The sequence below is a fragment of the Aphidius gifuensis genome, linkage group LG5 (genome assembly GCF_014905175.1).
Source record: "Aphidius gifuensis isolate YNYX2018 linkage group LG5, ASM1490517v1, whole genome shotgun sequence".
NCBI lineage: Eukaryota > Metazoa > Arthropoda > Insecta > Hymenoptera > Braconidae > Aphidius > Aphidius gifuensis.
Genome location: NC_057792.1, coordinates 6,591,039 through 6,618,599, shown reverse-complemented (window position 1 = coordinate 6,618,599; position 27,561 = coordinate 6,591,039). Strand labels below are relative to the sequence as shown.

Sequence of the window (27,561 nt, the reverse complement as noted above, 5' to 3'; positions counted from 1 at the left end):
AATTATCATTAAACACTATTGAAAATTGATTCTACCTGGACTTGAACTCGGGTCTTCCTGTGCGATATCCTGAAGCATTACCACTCGGCCACGGCGGCTATAACGAAACTTACATAAATAAATTTCTGATTTGAATTAAATCAATAAAAGACCAACTCTTGGCCGCCCGAGAGTCAGCCGAAGCTTGGCCAGTGATGGCAACCAAGCAATGGCCATTAATGTATCAGCCAGAGAATGGCCAATGATTGGCAACCAAGCAACGGCCATTGAAAGTCTACCAAGACTTGGCCGATAATCGGCAACCAAGCAATGGCCATTAATGTATCAGCCAAAGATCGGCCAATGATTGGCAACCAAGCAATGGCCACTAATGTATCAGCCAAAGAATGGCCAATGATTGGCAACCAAGCAACGGCCATTGAAAGTCTACCAAGACTTGGCCGATAACGGCAACCAAGCAATGGCCATTAATGTATCAGCCAAAGATCGGCCAATGATTGGCAACCAAGCAATGGCCACTAATGTATCAGCCAAAGAATGGCCAATGATTGGCAACCAAGCAACGGCCATTGAAAGTCTACCAAGACTTGGCCGATAATCGGCAACCAAGCAATGGCCATTAATGTATCAGCCAAAGATCGGCCAATGATTGGCAACCAAGCAATGGCCACTAATGTATCAGTTGCGAGAATGGCCAATGATTGGCAACCAAGCAACGGCCATTGAAAGTCTACCAAGACTTGGCCGATAATCGGCAACCAAGCAATGGCCATTAATGTATCAGCCAAAGATCGGCCAATGATTGGCAACCAAGCAATGGCCACTAATGTATCAGCCAAAGAATGGCCAATGATTGGCAACCAAGCAACGGCCATTAAAAGTCTACCAAGACTTGGCCGATGATCGGCTACCAAGCAATGGCCATTGATGTATCAGCCAGGAGTTGGCCAATGATTGGCCAATGATTGGCAACCGAGCAATGGCCATTAAAGATTCAGCCAGGCTTGGCCCATGCATTTATGCCGATTATCGGCCATTTAAGAATCAGCCAAGGCTCGGCCGATGCATGGTTGGCAATCATTGGCCATCTAAGAGTCAGCCAAGGCTCGGCCATGAATCAGAGCCATGAATTGGCAGTACAAGAATGGGCCAGTCGTTTGCCAATGATAAACTATGAATTTATGCCTGGCTACCAATTATTGGGTGCCATTGATGGGCCAATGCATGGCCGTGTTGTGAGTCTTGGCGATTCCCACACGGGTTAGCACGTTACATTAATCATTCATGTAATCTAAATTGTGTTGTTGCTAAAATTGTTAAAGTTGAACGTGATCTTAGGACTTAGAATTATAATAATTATAATGCAAAACAAAATTTGATATTGAAGATGATCAGCATAAAATTGCTTGTGCATGCGGTGAAAAAAGTATGAATAAAATGCACCAGTTATAAATGTTATTAAATCGAGTCATTTTAAAATGCGTGAATATTATTTATCTGATTTACGTCAACTTGACATATTTTTTGTAAATTGAAGAAATGCACCGAGTATTAATTAATATTAAAAATTTAAAAATAGTTTTACTTTATTTAGTGATAAAAAATTTAGAATAATTAAGAATTTTTTATAATGTACTAAAAAGATTGTCGTCGTGTTATTATAACGAAAAATATTGCTGAGAGTAGTATAACTGTACCAAATGTAAAATATGTCATTGATTTTTGTTTAACAAAACAACTTGTAAGTGATTCACAAACAAATTTACAATCACTTGAATTAGTATGGGCAGGTAAATTGTGCATTAGGTACGTCGAGTTTTTCAATTGATAAGAAATCATAAAATTTTTTACGATATAATAAAAAAATTTATTTCCTGTAATATTTGTTGCATTCTTTTTGTTCAATAATTATTTAAATATTTGCATTTATATTATGTAAATTAAATGAACTAATTTAAAAAAAAACAAACAAATTTATTATACTTACATTCTTTGGACTTTTTCTCTTGACTCTTTTACCAGTTGTTGAGTTTTCTGATTTCACAATATCTTTCTGCAAGTTATATTAATAAAAATAAATAAATTTAAAATTTTTTAAAGTAATTATTTTTGTTCTTACATATTTATATTTTGTAAATTTTAACCCAGTTTTTATCTTGAAAATTGGTAATTCATCATGAGCTAAAAATCCATCATCATCATCTATCAATTCATTATTCTCTGAGAAAAAAAATTAAAAACATATTATAAACAAATAAAATTTTATCGAGTATTTAATTTACCATTTTTTATTTTTAATTTTTGATTTTGAGCATTGCTTACAAAAATTAAAACCATCATAATATAAATTCCACCTGAACAAATCATTTTTTTTTCACTTGGATAATTTATAAAGATACTTTTTTTATACAAAATAAACTAACTGCGTGTTAAACTACTTTGTGGACTGTCAAGTTTTTCAAAAAACGCATTTTAAAGCTTTTTTATTGCATATAATAAAATTTTTATTTCTTGTAATATTGATAACATTTTTTTTGTATAAGAAATATAATATTTAAATATTTTTTTTCATAAAATAAATTACATGTATTATTTATTTCAAATGACTTGAATCAAATTCAATTATTTCTGATGATCTAAATGATGTTACTAATTCAAATAATGATTTTGTTTCAAGCAAAAAGTTTCATGGAACAAAAATGACCCAGTTAAAAAAATCTCATAGAAACCATAAAAACGATCAAATAAACATTAAATTCTCATAGATTTTATTATTAACATTTGATGTGTATTTGGTCGTTTTCATGGTTTCTATGAGATTGTATTAAGCCCAAAGTGAAAACTGAGGTGATACGTGCCCTGACTCTATCACGATATATTTTTGAATATATATATATATAACAGAAGTAGACTTGAGTATAAATAGTATTAATTGAAACTATACTTGAGAACTAATGATTTCGATAGAAATAAAAAATTATTTATTCAGTTCAGTAAATGACCCTATAAGAACATGGTGAAAAAAAAAACGGTAACTCATGGACCTGTAAACTGGTTTAATTCATATAATTTTAAATGTTCTCGGGTGAAGACGCTTATTTGAACAAAACAAAAACATTTATCAAATATTGCTTAAAGTAAAAAATGGAAACTTTTTGTTTTTTTTTCTCGTGGAAATATTTCTCCGTCATTTCTCCGTTATTTTTTCGAAAAGATTTGAGAAACGGTGGAAAAAGTTGGAGTAATTTCTTGGTGGAAAAAGATTGGAGAAATTTCTCAAGTGATGGGTCATTTTCGGAAACAAGTGGACAAACACTGAAGAAAGTAAGGATAAGACGGAGTAATATTTTAACCAGAGAGTTTGGCGTTCTTTGAAAGAATTTTTTAATAACTGAGGTGAGCTGTTGTGGTGAGAAATATATGTAAACCGGAAGTAGGCTGTAAAATGATAAAATAAATAAAAAAACAAGTCGCGAAAAAAAATTTAAGTAAATATTTAAGAAATAAGGCCAGCTAAACATCATTGATTAATAAAAAAACCCACTACTGCAGGCAAAAAGTTGACTCGAAATTTTAATCGTTATTTAATAGAGGTCAGGTAAACATTTAATATAAAAACACAAGTATTGAACGTATGACAAACAATATCATTTCCAAATAGCGTTAGTAAATATCATCGATTTTAAAAATGTACCAGTTATTTAATTTTCTAATCATTTTATCAATTATGTCAATTAAATTACAATCTATTTCATGTGGTAAGTTTAAACAATATATTATTTATACAAAAAATCAATAAATATCTTTTATTTAAAACTAATATTATCATTTTATTTTGAAAATTAAAATAGATGAAAAAATAATTATTGACAAAACAAATGGATCAATTACTTTAACAGTTAACATCAATAAACTTTTGTACTCATGTGTATTTGAAAATACACAAAATAAATTTTATGGAGTACAGTATGATGATGAACAACTCGTTGATAATTTGTAAGTTGACTAAAAAAATAAATAGTATAATTGAAATAAAATTTTTACAGCAATTTGAATAAAAATTTGTAGAAGTAGATTTACCATTACATTGAAAGAAAAACAAAATGGTTATATAAATAATATGAGTTCTTCACATGATTGTATTTTTCAAATATATTCACCATTAAATAATGATTTTCTCACATGGACATTCAGAGGAGAGACTTTGGACCACTCTGTGTTGAGAGAAATATCAATTGACATTCAATCGAATATTTTGAATGAAAATAATAGTGATATTAAAAACGAGACGGAACATATTAAATATGGAGAACGATTTAAAGTATGTTAATTGAAATTTCTTTTTTTATCTTTTTTTTAAATGATCAATTAATTTATTCAGGTTAAATTTGCAACTTATGATATGTATAACGACATATGTATTCATGCTTATTTGTTGACTCCAATTGGTGAAAATTATTCGATTCCAATGGAGAATAAAACAACAGATCAATTGACGAATTATCCGGTAATTATTGATAATGCTGATGATGAAAAACATACAGGCATTTGGAAATGGGAAATGATGATAAATAGTACTGGAACAATTGTAACATTCATTGAATATTTTTCAATTGAGATTGATGGTACGTAGTGTTCAACAGGTGCAAAATAGAAAAAACGAAACATAATGTTTATTAAGTAATTTAATATAGCATGTATAAATTTTTTTTTAATTACTTTTATTGCAGTGGATTTGCAAGAAACAATAATGGAAAATAGTGACAAATTTAATGAAATAAATGGTGGTGTCAACAATGTTACTATTGTTTCAAATGACTTGAATAATGGCTCAACTGTTTCTGATGATCTAAATGATGTTAATAATGTTTTGAATAATTCAAATGATGGTACAAATATTATTGATGCTCTTGGTGATGTTACCACTGGTTTCACTATCCAGATAAATGAAAATGAAATTGGCAATACCTTGAGCTAACATTGCAAATTTTTGAGTGTATAATTTATTTAAAAACAATAAATTTTAGAAATATCAAGCGAATGAAAATCAGATTATTAAAGACAAAGGTATACCTAAGTGAAAAAACCAAATATATCGGATTTATTTATTTTAAAAGTAACATATTTATTTCAAGTAATAACAAAATTATTGAAAAAAATATTTATATGAAATATAAACGGAGTTTAAACACGTTTGAACCAAACGAATGCTTCCATTCCATATTGCTGCTCGGAGTAGAACTAAAAAGAAGAATACATACATTAATTTTTTTTCAAATATAATTTTAATTAAATTGAACTCACAGCTTCCATTCCTTTGTTTGTGACCATGTATTCACGAGTGGATGTATTTCCATTTGAGAGCTCGCTGACAAATATGAGTTTGTTATCCTTTTTAGAGACAATAGTCTGCAAAATTTCATGAAAAAAAAAAACAATTAATATAAAAAAAGATATTTAAAGAACGGAAATATTTTATGTTTAACTGTAATTTTTTTATACTGCATAATGTAACTGATTAATTTTGATATTGAATTACCTTAACTGAAATATTGCCGAACATTTGCTCATTAAACTCCTTGTTCAATTCGAATGAATAGCTTATTGTTTTTTCACCACTGTAGAAGTTCATGTTGAATTTCTTACCAGACTCGTTGATTTCTAACATTGGCTTGTTTTGTTCAAAATCTTTGGCAGCGTCTGCTCCAGCTGGTCCAGCAATTTTTGCTAGGTAATCTTTAAGACCCTCGTTCTTTTCGTACTCATATTTACCAGCAAAGTTGGCCATTTTTAGTAGTTGAATTGATTGGTTTTATAAAATTGAATGAGTTCTATGCTGAGAGCAAGTTGCTTTGTGAATATTTCGAAAATCAGTTGGGCTTTTATACTCTGATTTTGTCGTTTAATTTCGAGAAGAAGGAGATGTTGTTGATGCTGACAAATGTTGGGATACGTGGGGTCTTGATAATATGAGTATTGAACTTTAGATTCGATATGTCATCTGATATTTTGACCTCTATTTTTCTTCTAATATGTTTTCGTCTTTCAAATAAATACTTTGTACCCAGCCACCAATGTATATTTACCCTCAGGTGATCGGATGTTCGAGTAATTAACTCATATACATGTGCTATTACCAAGTGTCAGCTGATGACAAATTTATCACGCTATCCACAACTGATATTTCATAACAATTTGTCGTTAATACACAGCTTTTGATGTAAACGAATATTGAAAAAAAAATAGAACAATTTAAACAAATAAATTTTTAAAAATAAAAAATGCTTCAAAGGTTTTTTGTTAATTGAAATTCAATATTAATTTTATATTTTTTTATTAATGATTTGTTTTTCAGCAATAATTGAAGGTTTTTTTTTTTTTTTATTTTTCTAATTTCCATGGTAATAATGGGAAATTTTCACGCATAATATCTGATAAAGGAATAAAAAAAAAAAATGCAAAATAAAGATACAAATTATGATACAGATCCATCACTCATATATTATTGACAAACAAAGTGCAATAATACAATGAACGATGCCTAAAAAACAATACAATCTTTTGGCTTTTTCTATTCTACATATTTAAAAGAAAATTGATTAAAATAAAGTTTCCAAATTTTTGATTTTTTTAAATATTTATTCACATCCGAAGTAGTTTATCAATGCAAAATTGTTATGAAATATCAGGCGTGGATTACGTGATGAATTTGTCATTATAGCTTAGATGTATATGTATGCCGTATATGCGCGTTAATTACTCAAACATCCGATCACCTGAGGGTAAATATACATTGGTGGCTGGGTACAAAGTATTTATTGCTACCTATTATACATATATTAAAAATTATTATAAAAAGAAAAAATAGAAGCTTGTAAAATATTATTTAACTTGCCTGCAATAAATTCGCTGTTCGACCCATTTGATACTTGTAGATTATATCTAAAAACATTGTTACAAGTAGCATTGTATGTTGAATCAAATAAAAAATTATTTACAAAAAAAAAAAAACCTTAAAAACTTACGTTGTCATTGTTAAAAGTATGTCGTAATTTGATATTGGAATCGTGTTATTTTGTTGATACCAATACAGTCCACTTTCTGATAAACTCTTTTGTACATTCAATGAAATGTTGACGTGATTATTTATATATTCTAGAGCTCGATCATCCATAGCAAACACAATACCAGCAATGTTGAGTTTGTATTCTGGTGATGTTAATCCACGAAATCTCATGTCAACTGAATTCCAATAATTCAGGATATAGGGAATTGCTTTTCTTGATATATCTCCCAATTTTTTACGAAGACTATTATCAACAACAATTAATAATTCTGGATAAATTGTTTCAGGTATTGCTGATTGATTTGTTCCATCTTGATGCTGAATCACCTGTGGAGTTTGTGAATTTTTTAAACTTGCTACATCATTATCTCGTTTTACTCGACGAACATGATCAACGAAATAATCTTGTGATCTGCGATTTCTCTTGAGTCCCTTCAAGCTTGGTTCTTCTTTAACATTTTCATAATCCACTCCATTTAGTAAATATATATCTTCCTAAAAAAGAATATTAAATAATCAATAATATATAAAAAAAAAAACAAATACAAAATCATCTTACAATGGTGTATTTACGAAACGTTGTAAATTGATCATGTTCTTTTTTTTCTGCGAGATATATTGGCGTTTGAGATCCACCCAAAAAACTATCAGATTCATTCAATGATAAATTAACATAACGACCATCATATTCTAAACGAATAAAAACTTGAGATTCATTTTTTTCATTAACTTTTGTAAAAACGTTTGTATTATCATTATTATCTGAAAAATTTGCGAAATAATTAGTCAAAAACAAATCAACAAATATACAAGTTTGTAAACTAAATACCGTTTCGATTGTTGATGTCAATTGAATCATTAATTTTTTTGTTATCAATGCACTGTCCATGATGACAAGTTTTATTGACACTTGCATCACAAATCGTTCCATTATCAGCTGGTATTTTCATATCAGTGCAATGAGAAGATTGGGCTGATGAATTTTCAAAGAAACAATGTAATGATTGACAAATATTTGCATCAACATGACAAGCATGTGTACCATTCATTTTTTTACACTGTTCATCTGCTGATTTCATAGCTATCATTCCACTTTTAATTGAATCAGGAATAATTTTTGTCATATTTTTTTCTTTTTTTCCATTTACTGTCAATAGATTAAATCAAGTTTTAATTTTTAATTTTTTGAATAAACAATAATTATTGAAATATAACTCACATGATTCATCAATTTTATCGTGACTTTTTTCACCAGGAATTAATTCCAAACACAAGAAAATACATCCTAGTATTACAAATGGATAAATTATAAATAAATACTGACACATTTTTTACAACTAATTATGTGCCTTTAGTAATAAAATATAGCTGTTTGATATATACAAGTCTTTGAATGACTAGATTTCCAAATGAAAAAGACTTTTTTTTAATAAAAATTTTGCTTGTGTTGGTTAGTTACCTATGATAGAAAAAGTTAATTTTATCATTTTTTTTTTTTTTTTTCAACTGATAAAACTAAAAATAAAACGAAAATTGATAACTTTTATAAATGAAAACGTGTCGATGTGACTCAACGTAAAAAAATGTTTAGTTTATTTTTTTTTTTTAGATAATAGAAAACAGGTGTATATGGCCACAATAATATATATATATTTGTTTTAAAATAGCTGATAAAGCGGTTTTATTTATTTGGTTTTTACAGAAATATTTATTATTATTAGAAATAAATAGATAATTTTATTTTGTCAATTATTACATGAATAACAAATATTCAATAGATTGTGTAATTTTAAATTCATAAAATTTTGCAATTAATATTTGCATCAAAAACATTTTTTAATTTCATAAAAAAATAATATTATTATAATAATTATTATTCCTGGTAGAAATATTTCTCCAACTTTTTCCAACTTTCTCCGTTTTTTTTCCAACTTTCTCCACCTTTTTACGAAAATGACCCATGTTTAGAGAAAAGTTGGAAAAAAGTTTGAGTAAATTTCAGGTTGGAGAAATGGCGGAAAAAAGTTAGAAGAAAGTTGGAGAAATATTTCTACCAGGAATAGATTGAATAAATTTTGTATTTTTAAATGATGATAATAGTTGAAGCTTTTATTTATTCTATGGACTAGTAATTGTCCGGTGATTCAAGTTTGAATATAGGTTTAGGAATTTGGTAAAGATAGGAACAATAATTGCATATACAAAATCGAAATTTTTATTTTAAAAGTAATGTGTTTATTTCATTGAAAATAATAACAATTTTGAAGAGAATTTATATGGAAAATATATAAGGCACAACTTAAGCGTGATGTTCGAACCAAACAGTTGCTGTGACTCCATGTTTCTCCTCATAATAGTACTGAATATAAAAAGAGAATTAAAAAAACAATTAATTAATAAAAAAAAAATTCGTAATTTTTTTTTTTTCAAAGATAATTGGAATTATAAATTTGTTTAAAATAAACTTACAGCTTTAACTTTGCCATGTGTAAATTCGTATTCACGAGTTGATGTATTTCCATTTGAAAATTTGCTGACAAATACGAGTTTGTTATCATATTTCTTGCAAACGGTCTGCAAAATAACATAAAATATAAATAGTAAAATAAAAGAAATAAATTATACAAAGCTCTAATTTATGCTATGATAAATGTTTTTTATAAATTTATTGTTCAATTACCTTGAATGTTTCAAAGTAGAAAGTTTTCTCGTCAAATTCCGTTCCAAGATAGAAAGAATTGGTGATTTCTTTATCACCAAAATATAAAGTAAATGTATAATAATCACCAGAGACTGTGACTACAAAGTATGGTTTGTATTCATGGAACTTTTTGGCTGCGTCAGCTCCAGCTGCTCCAGCAATTGTTTCCATGTATTTTTCGAAATTCTCGTTATGGTGATAGTGATATTTACCAGCGAAGTTTGCCATTTTTAGTAGTTGAATTGATTGTTTTTATAAACTTGGATGAGTTCTATGCTGAGAGCAAGTTGCTTTGTGAATATTTTGAAAATCGGTTGAGCTTTTATACTCTGATTTTGTCGTTGAATTTCGAGAAGAAGGAGATGTTGTTGACGCTGACAAATGTTGGGTTACGTGGGGTCGTAACAATATCATTCGAGTATTGAACTTTAGATTCGATGTCATCCGATATTTTGGCCTCTTTTTCTTCTACATAATATGTTTTTGATCTTTCTAATAACAGGTGATCGGATGTTTGAGTGATTAACGCATATACATTTGCTATTTCGAGTGTCAGCTAATGACAAATTCATCACGCTATCCACGACTGATATTTCATAACAAACCGTCATCAATAAAGCGCTTATATTGTTTGCAAATATTAACAAAAAATAGAACAATTGGAACAAATACAAATGCAATGATTCAAAAGTTGTTCGTCTTTTTATATTTTTTTATAAAATGTTAAATGAATTGTTTGTTTTTTAGCTATGATTTAAACGTTTTTAATTTTTTCCATTTCATCTTTAAATCATATATTTTAATGTTGATAATAAGAACCAAGTTTTTTAATAATACTCCATAAATAAATTGAAAAAAAAATATAGAACAAAAATACAATTAATTGTTTCTAAAAAACAAAGTGATTTTATTTCATTATTTTACGTTTATTTGTTTCATATTTATTTACATCAGATGCTGTGTCTTGATGACAAATTCTTATAAAATATCAGTCGTGGATAGCGTGATAATGTTGTCATTAGCTGACACTCATGTATATTCGTTAATCACTCGAACATCCGATCACCTGAGAGGTTCAAAGTATCACTCGTTTTTATTTGAAAGACGAAAACATATTAGAAAAGAAATAGGCCAAAATATCAAATCCAAAGTTCAATACTCGAATGATATTATTACGACCCCACGTACAATGAACGGTGCCTAAAAAACAATGCAATCTTTTGACTTTTTCTATTCTACATATTTGAAAAAGAAAATTAATTAAAATAAAGTTTCCAAATTTTTGATTTTTTTAAATATTTATTCACATCCAAAGTAGTTTATTAATTCGAAATTGTTATAAAATATCAGGCGTGGATTACGTGATGAATTTGTCATTAGCTTAGACGTATATGCGTTAATTACTCAAACATCCGATCACCTGAGGGTAAATATACATTGGTGGCTGGGTACAAAGTATTTATTTGAAAGACGAAAACATATTAGAAGAAAAATAGAGGTCAAAATATCAGATGACATATCGAATCTAAAGTTCAATACTCATATTATCAAGACCCCACGTATCCCAACATTTGTCAGCATCAACAACATCTCCTTCTTCTCGAAATTCAACGACAAAATCAGAGTATAAAAGCTCAACTGATTTCCAAAATATTCACAAAGCAACTTGCTCTCAGCATAGAACTCATCCAAGTTTATAAAAACAATCAATTCAACTACTAAAAATGGCCAACTTTGTCGGTAAATATAAGTACGAAAAGAGCGAGGGTTTTGAAGATTACCTTCGCAAAACTGTTGGACAACCTGGAGCTGATGCAGCCAAGAAGTTCCATCAAAACAAGCCATACTTTGAAGTCTCTGTCTCTGGTGATTATTATACATTTACTTTATACAATGGTGAACAACAAATCACCAATTCTTTCTATTTTGACAAGGAGTTTAACGAGAAAACTTTCTACGACACAATCTTCAAGGTAATTGAACAATCAATTTATAAAATCAGCCCATAGGAAAAACATTTGCATGTGGAATTTTGTATGACATTTTTTTTTACTTTACCATTTATATTTTATGTTATTCTGCAGACCGTTTGCAAGAAATATGATGACAAAATCGTATTTGTTAGCAAACACCCAAATGGAAATACATCAACTCGCGAATACAAATTTACACATGAAGGAGTTGAAGCTGTAAGTTTCTTGTCCGAATTTTTATTTTAAATTATTTATAAAATACAAAAAAATTACTACAATTTTTACTGATATTTAATTTTTCGTTCTTTTATATCTTTCTAGAATCTCTTCGACCAACAATTTGGAAGCAAGGCATACCTCATCTTCAAACGTTATTAAAACTTGTTAATAAATATTCCATATGAATCCATATGAGTTTTTTGTTTCTTTATTGTTTTCAAATATTAATAAAGATTAAATTTTAAATATTAAATTTGTTTTTTTATTCTTTTATCAGTCATTATTTTTATGTATATTTGGTATAAATTATTATTTTTTTCTTTTCAATGATCCGTTGCATTTTCAAATAAATTGGTAAATCGTTATTCCTCATTTTAATTTACATTTTTATGACTTTAATGTAATTAAAAATATTTTTCAAATATAAACACCATACTTATTTCTATAATAATTGAATATAACAATAGCTAAATCAAGACCAAGACAGAACTGTAAAATTAATCCAATAAATCAACAGAAGATAAAAGAATTGTCTATATTTTCAACGACGTTAAAATAAACTAAATTTCACTCATATAATTTCTAAATAATAATTATAAAAATTATATAATAATAACACCTGAGTTTGTAAGAGAAAATATAATTTTTTTTAATAACATTTACAAAAAAAAAATGATAACAATAAACACAATAACAAAAATATTTAATATAAAAAATAAAGATTAATTTTATTTGTACGTTAAAATACTGCTGAAAGTATATAAATATATAATAAATATTTATCAATATAAATATATAATATTTAATGAATATTATCATTAGTTCCATCTACGATTTGTACTGCCACCAATAAAAGAATCGAAATCTCTAAATGGATCAATAATTGATCTAGCTGGATCTTGTAAAGTTTTTCCTAATAAACGAAATGGTGATATCTGAAAAAAAAAAAAGAAAATAAATATAAATTATACATGTCAATTAGAAGATAGCTGTATTTTTGAGACTTACTTTTTTTAATTTGTAACTTTGAATATCGTGTCCCATAAAAAATGCTATTCTTTGAAGTAAATAAACTGATTTAAGTCTAGCACGAGGATCTGGTTGTAGCAAACGTTTTAAAAGATCCTCTGAACTTTTTGATATTTCAATGTCATCTGGTAATGTACCTGGTACAATTTTTTCATTTTCATTATTCTCCTCAAAGCCATCTTTACAAAGTGTCATTGGAAACTGTAAAAACAAGATAATTAAATATAAATATATATTTAAATAAGTTAATAATAAAATTTTATGTTTAAAATATTTATTAATATAATAAATAAATAAAATACAATAATAATTAATTTAACAACATTATAAACTGGTATTCAAAATACTGAATTAAACATGACAAACATCAGTCATAATTTTATCAAGTCATCAAAGTGGAAATTTTATAAAAATAATTATTTATTTTTTTTTTTTTTAAATTTTAAAAACCAGTTTTCTGAAAAATCATAATACATCTCATGTATGAATAATATTATTTTTTTCCTTATTTAATTTCCATCAGGAAAGATATATTCTTTGTACAAAAAAAAATTTAATAAATTAATAAAAATAAATTTTAGAAGATAAAATTAGCATAGTTCATTGACATATCTATAAAAAACTAGAAAAAAAAAGAACTTAATAATAAAATATATAATGTATTTAAAAAATTATGATAATTATTTTTTTTTTTGAACTTGAATTTAATATATTATTATGAGTATATTTGCAATATTCATATTGGTAACTTAATGCTTGAATTTAATACTGATAAAAAGTATGCAAATTATGAGTGATAAAGACGACAACAGTTAAAGGCCATAATTTATTATCATTATTATTATTGTACATTACATGGATTGGGACAGTAGATGCCAAAATAAAATTATGGAGATTGTATGACTGAGGCCAATTATTTATATCATAGAAATACGATGTTAAAATGGAAATTACAATGGAAATAATAAATACATTAATTTTTTCCGATCAAATAAAATATCCTGGTACATAGTTTTACCGAGAAAAAAAAATCCTTTAGCATGTAATTAATACAAGAAAATGTTATTCAATATTTAAACAAATAATGCAATGAAATTTAATAAGCAAAGATTGATATTAAAAGTCGCTAATTATTTATTAATTGATTCGTTGTATCAAGAGTATCATAAAACTGAATCGAAACGGTATTACAAAGATTCGAAATTCGTGAATATAAATTTCCCTGTCGAATCATCTTGAAATAAAACAACCTGCTGAATAATTTTCCCAATAAAAAAATATACTGTAGCGTTTAATTGGTATAAAAAATATTATCCTATATTTAAATTAATTAATCATTATAAAAATAATTGAAGCATAGTAAAATATAAACATAATGATTTAATGACTATTTTGAATTTGCCAAAAATTATGACAACAGTATATATCATAGGATAGAAAATAAATATTTCATTTATTTTTTTAAATTTACTTTTATCATACATCTTGGATAAATTTAAAATAAATTAATTAGTCATCGTATTGTAATGACTCAATGTTATTATTATTTCAAATTTAATTTTTTTAATATTAATCTTTCAAATATTGTATGAAATGTTTATTTATTTTTATTTTATTATTTCAATTTATTATTATATATTATTAATTTAATAATTATTATAAATCTTCGATAAATTTGTAGCTTATTTATTTTTTACTTGCTAGTAGATATTTTTATTAAACTTTATTTTGACTGATAAATTTTTGTTTAGATAATTGTGTTCAAATTATTTAATAAATTTTATATAATGATTTTATCTTGTATCGAATATTTTCGATTAAATAAATTCATTATTTTATTTAAAAAATTCATAAATTATATAGAATAATATACAATAGATCTTCGAGTTGCACCGCTAAATGCAAATGCAAGTGAAAAAACATGTTTTACCATAACCAAAGTAAAATGCGTACGTGAAGGTGGCTAATTGCTGAGCAAACCACGTTGAGTTTATTCCACTCGTCTGCTATTGCTTCGTGGGATTGCATTTTGTATTGTAAAAATTAAAAAATAAAATAAATAAATAATAATAATAGTTTTAATAATCATGTATAAAAAATAATAATAATAATAATAAAATAAAATATTATACATGCTGGCTTGAGAAAACAAAATCAACATAAAATAATTTCTTAAGGGCAATAATATCATGATAGATAATATATATACTCATCAAAATTTGAGTGAAAATATAAATATAATAATTGATTCGTTGAAAAATATCATATGCAATAAACGGATGTCACGAAACAAGAAGGAAGTATGTATATAAGAAAATATACACCGCATACTGTCTCGTGTGTTTATTTAAAAAAAAAAAACAAATTTAATATACATGCATGTACACCCAGAGCAAGATTTATTCTACATACAAATAAATTAATTTATAGAATGAAAAAAAAACAGCATTCATTTGAGATGAATATAAAATTTACAAATATGAAAAATTAATTTTAAACAATAATTTTTCTAGTATACTAAACTTTATTACAAAAATATTAAATTTATATTTTGTTTGATATTTGTTGTAATAATAATTACAAATAATTAGAATAAAATTAAAAAAAAATTATTATATAGATAATAAAATTCATTTAGAAAAATTATTACCTACTAGAAATGTATTTTGTAATTTATTTTTTTTGCTGCGATATTACTACGAAAAAAAAAAATAATAATTATATTATATTATGTATTTGACATTAAAAAAAATATAGGACTATTACGATATGTTTAATTTTTTTTAAACAATAGAATTGATCAAGAAGTTAAAAATAATATTTAATTGATTTTTCTCAAGATTTTTTAGGTATAGAAAAACGAAAATTTCTATCTCATTTTAAGAAATTTTACTTATTTTTCGATAAGTTTTTCAATTAGCTGCACTTTAATGATAAAGATTTTTAAATTGTCAAATTGTCAGTTAAATTCTTCCTGTATAATTATGAAAATAAAAATTTAAATAATAATTGATTATTAATGTTCAACTATTACAATATTATTTTACAGTTATTGCTAATATATTCAAATTGCTGTTTAATTATAGAAAAAATATATATCTATAAATAAACATTTTATATACTTATTTATTTTTAACGGTTATATTTTTTTATTGTTACATTATATTGATTTTTTTTTTTTGTTGATTATCAGGTTTACAAGTTGATATCTATGCAGAGTACATCGGCATCATTTCTATTTTTGGAATGCATTTATACTTGTGCGGTCGTTCTCATGCCAACTCGTGGTCTTGATATTATCAATCGATATAAAAATCAATTATCTTTAATTCTATATTTTCCGATTTTTATTAATTTCAAAAAATAAATAAAACAATTTGACAATTAATATATAAACAAATGTTTTTATTTTGAAAAAAAATCTCAATTAATCCGGAAATAATATTTTTATATTATAAAAAAAATATATTTTAATTGAAATGAAAAAAAAAAACTAAAAGAATAAAAAAATTTAAAGGAAAAAAAAGTATAATTTTCTATTTATTTTTAAATGTTAATAAAAAAAGAAAAAAAGGTAGGGGACCGGTTAGCACATGGTAGAAAAATTAAAGCCAACCATTAGAGGACGTTTAAAGTTCGCAGTCAGGCGCCAGGAATAATCATCCTGAATATACCCCCCTATAAGTATTAGATTCTCGTCTGTAATCTTACAACTTTTTTTTCTTTATTTTCCACTTTCAAGGCTATTTATAAACTCAAGATTGCGTGCCTTGTTGAATCTCAGGTTTAGAGTAAGTTCAACGATGCTATTCAAAAGGAAAAAAAAATATAATAATAATTATATTCTTACTATTTATTTATAATTAAAAAAATGTAAATGTTTTTAATTTTTATAATTACAATCTAGTTCTAGTAAATGTATATATATTTTAATTTAGATAGATCAATTAATTTTTTTTTCATTTAGGTTTCCAAGATGAGTTATTTTTGAGATGTTAAAATAGAAATATCCACAAGGTGTTTTTGTTGATTGAAAAAAAAGCCCTTTAGTTATAAATAATATGAAAAAAAATCTAAACAATAATTTCAAGGTTACAATACAGGTATAAACAACTAAGAAAAATAATTTTTTATTATGCTGTAAAATAGAAACAAGTTGAAGACATTTTAACGATGTTCGTTGTTAAAGACAAGAAAAGTCGAGTTGATATAAAATAAAAAAAATATGACAAGGTTTAATCGTTAATAAATATTGCAATTTAAAATGATAATAACGAAGGTTATAATATCATTGATAAATCAAAATATATGTTAAATAAATAATCATAAGAAAAGACATTTCATTGACACAAAAAATATATACCTATATTATATTTATTTATAAATTATACTATTTTAAATTTTTAAAAAAATTACAATACATGCTGCAAGCAAGTAAAAAATATTTGCAATAATCAAAATATATATATAAAATTCAAGCTGAAGATGAGGGCAAAGAACTTATCTTAATTTTTTTTTGGCCAAAAAAAATAAGGATGGTAACAAGTTTTTTTAAGGGCCTGCAGGGGTCCAAAGTCTTACCATATTTCATTGCCCCTTTTTTTTCTCTCATGATATATATCATCCACCCAAAAAAAAAAAAAAATTATCAAGTATAATAATGTTTTTTTATATTGTACTTTTATATATTTTTTTTTCACTCGAAGAATATTTTTTTTTATCATTATTATTTTGGTAAGATTGATAAAAAAAATACATGAGAATTTAAAATTTGAGCTTTATGATATTTTCATGTTTTAATAAAAAATATAAATTATTTATTTATTACTAATGTTATTATTATTATTATTTTGATTGGGAAGTAAAACCAGCGGCTGTTAATTCTCAACAAGTTGGTTTGTTGCTGATATATAAATAGAATCAATGCGCTACCAATCAGCCTGAAATGTTAGGTTGAAAAATATATACAATAAGAAGACGATTTTTATAATGATAGTGTGTGGTAAGAAAGTGCAGACTCTTTGGCTACGTGAGTACGAAGAACACGCCGAAGGCAAGATGAAGGGAGAGACAGAGTCGATGTACCTTTACTCCAAAGGATGAATTAATTTTTTTTTTATTTTTTTTTATTCATCTTCCTTCCCCATATTTATTTATTTATTCTCTAGATTTTTCTGAACATCTTCTTATATGGTTGAATTTGCCCCTTTACTCATTTCCAATATATGTAATTTTTTTTTTTTCTATACATCTTTTTTGGCTTTACTTTATATAAAAAGGAATGCATTTATTTATCTTTGGGTAATATTTATATGTGGACTTTTTTTTTTTTTTTAGTGAAATTTGAAAAAAATTATGAAGATGATAAGCGGGCTAGGTCGACCAGAAAACCGGTGTTATATTTTGATGACGGCATCATTGGAATTCCAACATATATTTTTTGGTGTTACATAAACTTCCTGACCCCGGACAATCTTATTTGTTATTTCATTATACATGAACTACCGATATCTTTATTTTTTATTTATTTTTTATCGATTGATTACGATTGACATTATTTGAAATTTAATATTTATTTCATTAAAAACAAAGTGACGTAATATAAAAAAAGCATGGGGCTATTTATATTTGAAAATCATAGTGTTTAAATTTTTTTAAATAAAAATTAAACTACTTTAAATGACGTTATAAATATTGAATGATAAATGATTAAACTTGATTTGAGGAATTTTTATTTTTTTGTTTAAAACCATGTAAACTTAATTAAATCACTTGAATCATTCAAGTTACAAATTACATTTTACACTTGTGAAATATTTCCATTTGAATTGTGTTCGTTGCCCACGTGTATATAAGCATATGTAACTCTGATTTTAATTTTTTAGCTATGTAAATTATTAGTAATGTAATGTAATGTAATGTAACTTTATTAGTATAATGTAAAAATTTTTTAACTTTTGGAAATTAAATGAAAGAAAAAAAATTAAATGTCACAGTACATCACCAAAAAAAAAAAACCACAGTACCTCAAGGTACATTAATGGTTAAAAATCAATCAATTAAAATGAATTTAATAACTTGAAATCAATTCAAACACTGACGTTATTTAAATGATAAATGTATTAAATAAATTAAATCATCATCAGGCAATTTAATTCAAATGTGATTCAATTTAAAATCCATATTGTCAATGGATCTCTTTACGAATAACCCTTCGAAATAATATACATATACCTTAAATTATTTCGAAATTTTATTTTGACATAAAGAAACTGGTATATAAATTTATCTACGGAAATAAATCAAATTAAAAAAAAAAATCAATGAATTCAAATAAATTTAATAACTTAAAGTCAATTAAAACACTAAAGTTGTATTTGAATAATAAATGTAATAAATAAATTAAATCATCATCAGGTAATTTAATCCAAACGTGATTCAATTTACAACCATAGTGTTAATGGTTTTCTTTATAAATAACCTTCTCAACACGAGGTAAATATGTACATAGTTTTTAAAAATAAATTTATATATAAATTTTTTATGGTTTTTCTATTTTAAGAAATAAGGATATTAAATTTAAAAATATCTTGCATCAGGTTTAGCAAACAACGATTGCAATCGTTACTTCTTTTCTCGTATTTTCATTTATTATTATAACCATGTATTTTTTTTTTTTTTTTCGAATAATTCTCTCCAGTTTAAGCATTATCCCTGGAGTGCGAGACGACCATCCACAGTGGAATCGCATGGAGCATGTTTTATTAAACAAAAAAATGATAAAAAAAACAAACTCTCGGCTTCTTCGGATTTTGCACTTTTTTATTTATTTATTTATTTATTTTGCTCTCAACTGTTCAATCCAGTATGTATTCTATTTATAGATACCCTGGCTATTATCTACGGTGTGTGAGTACCTATCTTCGTCAAGCGAAACGAGGTAAAATTCTGCAGGTGCCCTTTTTATAAAAAAAAAAAAACTGCTTTCGATTGTTCCTTTGTAAACAATACGAGTTTTTTTTTAATTTGCATTTTAAATATTTTCAACTTGAATAAGAATAAAATAATATATTTTTTAAATTTTGAATAACGTAATAAATTAACTTGAAAATTATATCTTAATTTTTTTGGTAATTAATTCTTAAAAAACGCTTTTTCTTTATTTTCCTATAAATACTATTATTATAGTTTTTGTATAGCATAATATATGTGAATTTTGTTATTATATTATGAGTAAAAAATTTCTCGGTACATAATTTTTGAGAATATGTATTTTTTTTTTTTATTTGTTGAGAAAATACGAGTGAAGTTTTACCGTATAGGGAAGACAGTGATGCGCTTGCTGATAGTAACTTGCAAAAAAAAAAAAGTAAACTAAACCTGCTTTTCGTTCCCTTTTGTTACTTTTTTTTATTATTATTTATTCATTTATTTATTTATTTATGTTGGATGCTCACAGGAGTTAGAGAAGCCCCATGTTCACGTCGCATAATCATAGCGTTCGTCGACACGAGCTACTGAAGGTCGTTATCGTAACTTTGCAGCGATTTTTAAATAGAAAAATCACAAGTATTATCTTTGTTTTAAGGTGCTCTGATGAACGAGCATCCTGTAGCATGTATTAGTACAAAAAAAAAAAAAAAAATTATCCTATATTTAAAATTGAAATTAATAAAAAATTATAAAAATGATATTAAAAGTCGCTAGTTATTCATTAATCGATTCGTTGTATTAGGAGTATCATAAAACTGAATCGAAACGGTATTACAAAGATTCGAAATTCGTGAATATAGATTTCCTTGTCGAATCATCTCGAAATAAAACAACCTGCTGAATAATTTTCCCAAGAAAAAAATATACTGTAGCGTATATTGGTATAAAAAATATTATCCTATATTTAAAATTAAAATTAATCATTATAAAAATAATTGAAGCATAGTAAAATATAAACATAATGATTTAATGACTATTTTGAATTTGCCAAAAATTATGACAACAGTATATATCATAGGATAAATAAATAAATATTTCATTTAACAATTTATTTATTTTTTTAAATTTACTTTTATCATACATCTTGGATAAATTTAAAATTAATTAATTTAAAAATAAATTAATTAGTCATCGTATTGTAATGACTCAATGTTATTATTATTTCAAATTTAATTTTTTTTAATATTAATCTTTCAAATATTGTATGAAATGTTTATTTATTTTTATTTTATTATTTCGATTTATTATTATATATTATTAATTCAATAATTATTATATAAATCTTTCCACTATTCTTTTAAAAGATGCACTAAAAAATTATATAACTTTTTTAAAATGATGTTGTTTCTAAAAGCTTCATATGATATTAGAATGAATAAAAAAAACAAATATAGAATATAACTGCGCAATAGAAAATTTAATTAAAACACAAAAGTAGATGTGAATATAAAAATGCATTAACTAATGTTTAACAATTTTTTTTTTTTCGTATTGTCAGATAAATGATTTATTGATCATAATATTTATTTATTTATTTATATATTTCTTTTTTTCTCATTGTACGAGTCTTGTATGCAAAATAAACTTGTAATTGCGATGCATTTTACGTCGTTCTTAATGCTAACTTGTTGATTTGTTGTGACTTTTTAGCCTGGATATCATGTTATACCGTTAAAAAACGTTGTTAAATATAAAAAAAAAAAACTTGGCTAATTACTTATTCTCGATACATAAATTTACAGTTTCCAAAACAAGATAAAATTCCAGTTTTTTAATTTTTTACTCTACATTTATATATTATTAATAGAAAATATTTTTTACTAATATAAACTTAAACGTTTAATCTATTAATTCAAATAAATAAAAAAAATAAAATATTACAAAACAAATTTAAAAAAAAATATATTATGAAATATAAAATTTTGCAAGTTTTAATAAATTATCGATTCAATCTCTTGTCGATTATGATAAAATAAAATATAATTGGCTATTAAAAAAAATAAAAAAATTATTATAAATATTGTAGTTTATAACAATGTTGTTTAATAAAAATAATAATAAGTCAAATAATCTATGATCACCTCGGATGATTTATGATGATCGGTCGGCATCCTTTCGCGTTCCCCTTAACACATATGGTCATTATTCAATTGAATTCAATGCTAAGCATTTGCGAGCTATTTTGTAAATTAAAATCGAGAACTTTCTTTCTAGACAATGTGTCAAATATTGTGTTGTTCAAATGGAAAAATAAAAAAATTTATTTAACATTTTTCTAACATGTAGATAAAAAAAAAAAAAACTTTATCAAACAAATAAATATTAAATAATAAATAATATATAAAACAAAAAACAATAAATTAATTTTTATAATTTAATTAATGGAAAATAACAAGAATAAAATATTCATGTATTATTTTTTTAAATAAATTGAGTTCAAAGTCCTCATTTTAGTTTTATAATTGAATTACAAGTTAAGCTATTTATTGAATAATTGCCTTACTGTGGAATTCGGACACTTAAATTCCATTTCATTCATAAAAGTTTCATGAATTGACACGGTGATATTATAATAAATTAAAAAATATTAATAATTTTCGTGAGATACATGTGTATATATTCCAAATCAAAATGAATTAAAAAAAAAAAAAAGAAGATATTGCATTTCCAGTGGCATGAGTAAGAAACTGTCTAGTCCTTCATTATCATCATCATAATCATCATCGGTATATATTTTTAAAAACTCAAACAGACTGCAAATTTAAACATTCTAACCGGGCAAGTCCTTGAGTCATATTTATTTATTTATATTTTTTTTTTTATCATAATACAAAGGAAAAAAAAACAACCAACAAACAATGACACATTCAAACTGTTCAGAGATTTTTGTCTCGATTTCCTCGTTCGTGTATATGATTATCAATATATTTTATGACCTTGTTGAAGGTCGTGACATTAAACTATCAAAAATATCACGTGAAATTTAATTAATCAATTCAATAATCAAGTAAAATTGTTATTTTAATTTTTTCATTTCCTGTGTAAAATTACATGATATTCAAATCAATGAAAAAATGTTTTTTTTAAAACTTTTTTCATAATATATATTAGAGAATATTATAATTTTATTGGTTTTTTAATATCAATATAATGTTAAGGTCAAAAAATGAAGGATAAAAAAATAGTTAAAGTCATAGAAGCAACTTGCCTTGGCACCTGTCTTTATCACATTTGATCCATTACTTCTTGAGATGATAATAATTGTAAATACATACGTGTATGTGCAGTTTAAATAAATGTATGTATGGAATGCCATAGGACGAGAAACAAAACGGGTTGGCTGTTCAGGTTTTGCTTCAAGGGATCGTTAAGATAATCGCTGCTATCCTCCTCATCCTAACTTAGACTTTGCCACAAGCAGAAGCAGTCGTTTCATGCCCTTTTTTTTCATTTTTATTCTCTATATACTTTTTTTTATTTACAACATTACATTAAACCATACCTTGTACTTGAAATAAAATTGTTTTTTTTTTTTTTTGATCATATAAGTTTCTACAAATATTAAATTTTATTACCTACAGTTTTTTTGAATAATCAAATAGTATATGTGTATTCTGCATCAAATAAATCAATCAGGTTATTTTCAATAAGAAACTAGATATTTTGATTTTAATTAATAGTTTTTATTTTAATAGCAAATTGTAAAAATGGTTATTGTGGGATAGATGTAAAGTAAAATGACAAAGCAATAATTAATAATGAAAAATCAATTTAATGAAATGAAGAACAATTTACGAATAGCCAATTTTAAAGTTGGTTAATCCTTTGTTCCTTTTTTAACTTTAAACTGCTATATTTTTTTAAACAAAACGGTAAAGTCCATTTTTGTTTTTTTGTTTTTTTTTCCCCCATCAATAATCATTGTTGTAAATGAAATTTTGACTAGTTAGTTTTTTAATAAAACGTTAAAATCAATTTTTTTTTAAAAGTACAATCAACATATGAGATTCACAAATTCATCTGTCATTCAACTCGACAAAAGAGTTGCTAAATTAAACAATAATTATTTCAACAATTAAACAATCAATCATCTCCAAATAAAATACAACATATGAATAATTATTTTTAAAAAATCTATGATGAATATAAAACAAATTCTTCAAAGAAATTGGTATCATATTGTTGATAAAACGATAGAGATGTCTTTGTTTAATCAATTTCAAAATTTGTTTAATTACTAGATTATTTGTTTTTCTTTTTAAAGCTTGCTGGTAATCCAAGACATAGTCTAATGAATATATCATCTTATTTATTTATCGAACAACAAATTTCAAATGACAATAATAATTGGAATGTTGTTGCAACTGATGCTGATTGGGAAACAAAGTAAAAAATAATAATCTACAAATTGAGTATAAAATAAATATCAATCTTCCCAAAATAAAAACAATAAATCAATAAGTTATTAATAAAAATAAAAAAAAAATAGTCATTACATTGTTGATAAAACGATAGAGACTTGAAAAAAAAAAAACAGTTTTTTTAAACAATTTTTAATATATTTCTATTTATGATTATCAACCTCGTTCTTTATTGCCATTTTTAGGTGTCTCGGTTTTGTGTTTTTAGATATATCTATGTAAATAAAAAAATATTGCATTGTTTTTAAGTTGTATGTACTGGTGTAATGTACTTCGTGCCAACGGTATTATGGGTATTATAACGCTGAATCGTGTAACATTGTCATTATGTCAGGAAAGAGCCCAAGGTCCTGATGAGAGATTCTCATTCTTTTCACCTGTCGATCTTACTATTTTTTATTATTATCATTTTTTCATTATTTATTTTCAAATATATACAATATTTATCTTTCTGAACCAAAAAAAAAAATCATATCAATACTACACATGATTAATATTTTTTATCACAAAGAAAAAAAAAATTTTTTTTTTCTTCTCTTCATCAAACTGTCAAAATTTAAATACCACCAGAAACAGATATTTTTTATTTATCATTTCAAACGTCATGATAGTTTTATGATACATGACTCATATAAGATAAGAAAAAAAAAAAATTAAATTTACATTAAATTGTAAATTAAAATGTTCTAGATGAAAATATACATTTTTTTTTTTCGATTTTTTTCTATCGTTATAATTTTTTTTTATTTATCATTTTGTTAGTCACACAATTGTCTTATCAACAGATATTTTTTATTTTTTAAAAATACATTTATTTTTATATCGTAACTGTGATGATAATATAAAATTTCCGGATAGAAACGAGTATCGAAAAAAAAAAAAGGGCCAATATCAAACCAAGAGGAGGACATTAAAGTTGCTGGATATATTTCGAATTCGACGACGACTTTTATACTGCAGTATATGTAAAAAAAACCGGATTTTATATTCTTCAGTATTAAATTAGATTGGTGGGTAATATTCAAGGCCAATACTTTTAGGACCAGTCTAAAAAATATTGTAATAATTTTTTTTTTTAAATATACCTACATAATTATTATAAAAATTAATACATTTTTATATAACAGTATATAAAAAAAACCTATCCACTATGTAAAATAATATTGATTTAAAAAAAAAATAATCTACGATTTTTATACTTCTTTTGAAAAATATTATTAATTATTATTTTTAATTTCTGTGAATTTTTTAATAGCGTTTATAATTGTATTCTTTCAAATATGCTAAAATTAAAATTATAAATATTTATACTTGGTTTTTTTATAAATTTGTATGTAGTAATAATAGAAAGAAAATTCAAGTCGTTATGATTCATTATATTGTATATGTAAAAATAATAAAATAAAAATAATAAAATAATGTGTAATGTGCGTGCAAAATAACACCACGAGGCGCAAAAGTTTAATGCAATTATGAGTATGTATGACCTTGGCCACTCAACTGTGAAAGATATTATAATCATTTGTTGAGAAAAAAAAAAATATAATATATATCTATGATTTTTAATTTAATTTCAAAGTTGATTGATTCATTCCGAGAAGTCATTGATAAATAATCATTAGGATAATAATTAGAATACAATAAAAAAAAATTATTTAATTTTCTGTTTATTTATAAAATAATTCAATTACTTTTTTTACTTTTATCATCGAGTATTTTTCCGTTACTGTTCTACAATGTAAATAATTTTTTTTTTTGATATTGATAAGCTTTTATATAAATAAATTTTTAGATTTTAAAAACATCAAGGAAGCTTGGTGTCAATGTTTGACCTGTAAGTCATTTAAAATTTTTTTCAAGACATTTAAAAATATTATAAAATAAAATGATAATATTTAAAATATAAAAAACTAAATAAATGTCATTTTTATTTTTAAATTTATCAATGTCAACAAACGTTTTTTGCTTGATAAAAAAAATAGATAAATTATCGAATAGAAAATATAATTATTCGAAATAAAAATTACACAACGAATTTCGAAAACTAAAAAATTAATTTTTGAATTAATTTAAACTATCTTTTTTCCTGTTCAATCAAAATAATTAAAATTATAATTACAATAATTACTGTCAATTGTCGACAGAAGAAAAAAAAAAAAATTGTTCTCGAATAAATTAAGTGATGTTTAGCTACAAACAATCCAATTATTTTAATTTAAAATTAAAAAAAAATATTACTCCTAACAACAAATAAAACCATTTTATTTTCAATGTTAAATAATAGATCATATAGATGAGCAATTATATTTTTTTATTATTCATCTTGTTATCTAATTTATCGCAATTTCCTTGTTAAAAAATGAATATATATACAGAATACAGAAAATGAGATGCAATCAACTGTAACGGAAACTTAACGGTCGATATACTTGAGGTGACAAATTTTGTTATAATTTATTTTTAATTATTTAATTATTTAATTATTTTTCAACTTAGCTATATCAATTTTTAATTTGTTTTTTTTTTTTTAGTTTGTTTTTTTGATATGAAAAAAAACATCGAACTTGTAAGTTTAAAATTAATACGGACGGTTACGTGAGTATGTCCACAAAACTCCGACGTAATTCGACCGTAAATATTCAACATGTCAGTCTCAGATTTTTTCAAGTACATATATGTCGGATGAAATTTGCGACGCTTCTTTCAACTTCTACGAATTAAAAATTATTATATTTTTTTAAATCATAAAATAACGATGATGATTCACTCAAACTTGACATGACTACAATTTTTTTTTTTATTTAAAAAATATCATTATTCTAAATAAAACAAATATAATTATTATTTACATAATAATTGTGTAAAAAAAAAAATTCATATTTACAAGTTTAAAAAAATATAAAAATATTTTTTAAAATAGTAATAAGTTAACGGATTTATATTTTGCTGTACTCAATAAACAAGTCATAAATAATATTTTAAATAAATAATTTTAATCTTCACTATAAAACCGTTAAAACAAAAAAAAAAAAAAATTTTTAATACAATATTTAAAATTTTAAATAATAAATAAATAAATTTTTATAAAAATTTTTAAATATACAAAAAAAAAATAAAATAAACGGGTTCAACAATCTCAAATTTAAATTAAAAAAAAAA

At 24.6% G+C, this 27,561-nt stretch overlaps 3 protein-coding genes across 3 annotated transcripts; 1 reads left to right on the top strand and 2 right to left on the bottom strand.

Moving 5' to 3' along the window:
* Positions 1-9,365: 9,365 nt before the first annotated feature.
* Positions 9,366-9,995, bottom strand: LOC122856303 (fatty acid-binding protein, liver-like). Its single transcript, XM_044157996.1, has 3 exons — positions 9,747-9,995; positions 9,536-9,640; positions 9,366-9,425 (listed from the first exon to the last, which is right to left on the bottom strand). The coding sequence occupies exons 1-3, from the start codon at positions 9,993-9,995 to the stop codon at positions 9,366-9,368; spliced, it is 414 nt and encodes a 137-aa protein (XP_044013931.1).
* Positions 9,996-11,461: 1,466 nt separating this feature from the next.
* Positions 11,462-12,118, top strand: LOC122857376 (probable fatty acid-binding protein). The gene is made up of 3 exons (XM_044159503.1): positions 11,462-11,740; positions 11,852-11,956; positions 12,062-12,118. Exons 1-3 carry the CDS (start codon positions 11,492-11,494, stop codon positions 12,116-12,118), a joined length of 411 nt encoding a protein of 136 aa, XP_044015438.1. The 5' UTR covers positions 11,462-11,491.
* On the bottom strand, positions 11,961-13,185 carry LOC122857377 (serine/threonine-protein kinase S6KL-like). Its single transcript, XM_044159504.1, has 2 exons — positions 12,968-13,185; positions 11,961-12,894 (listed from the first exon to the last, which is right to left on the bottom strand). Exons 1-2 carry the CDS (start codon positions 13,181-13,183, stop codon positions 12,778-12,780), a joined length of 333 nt encoding a protein of 110 aa, XP_044015439.1. The 5' UTR covers positions 13,184-13,185; the 3' UTR covers positions 11,961-12,777.
* Between the last annotated feature and the right edge of the window lie 14,376 nt (positions 13,186-27,561).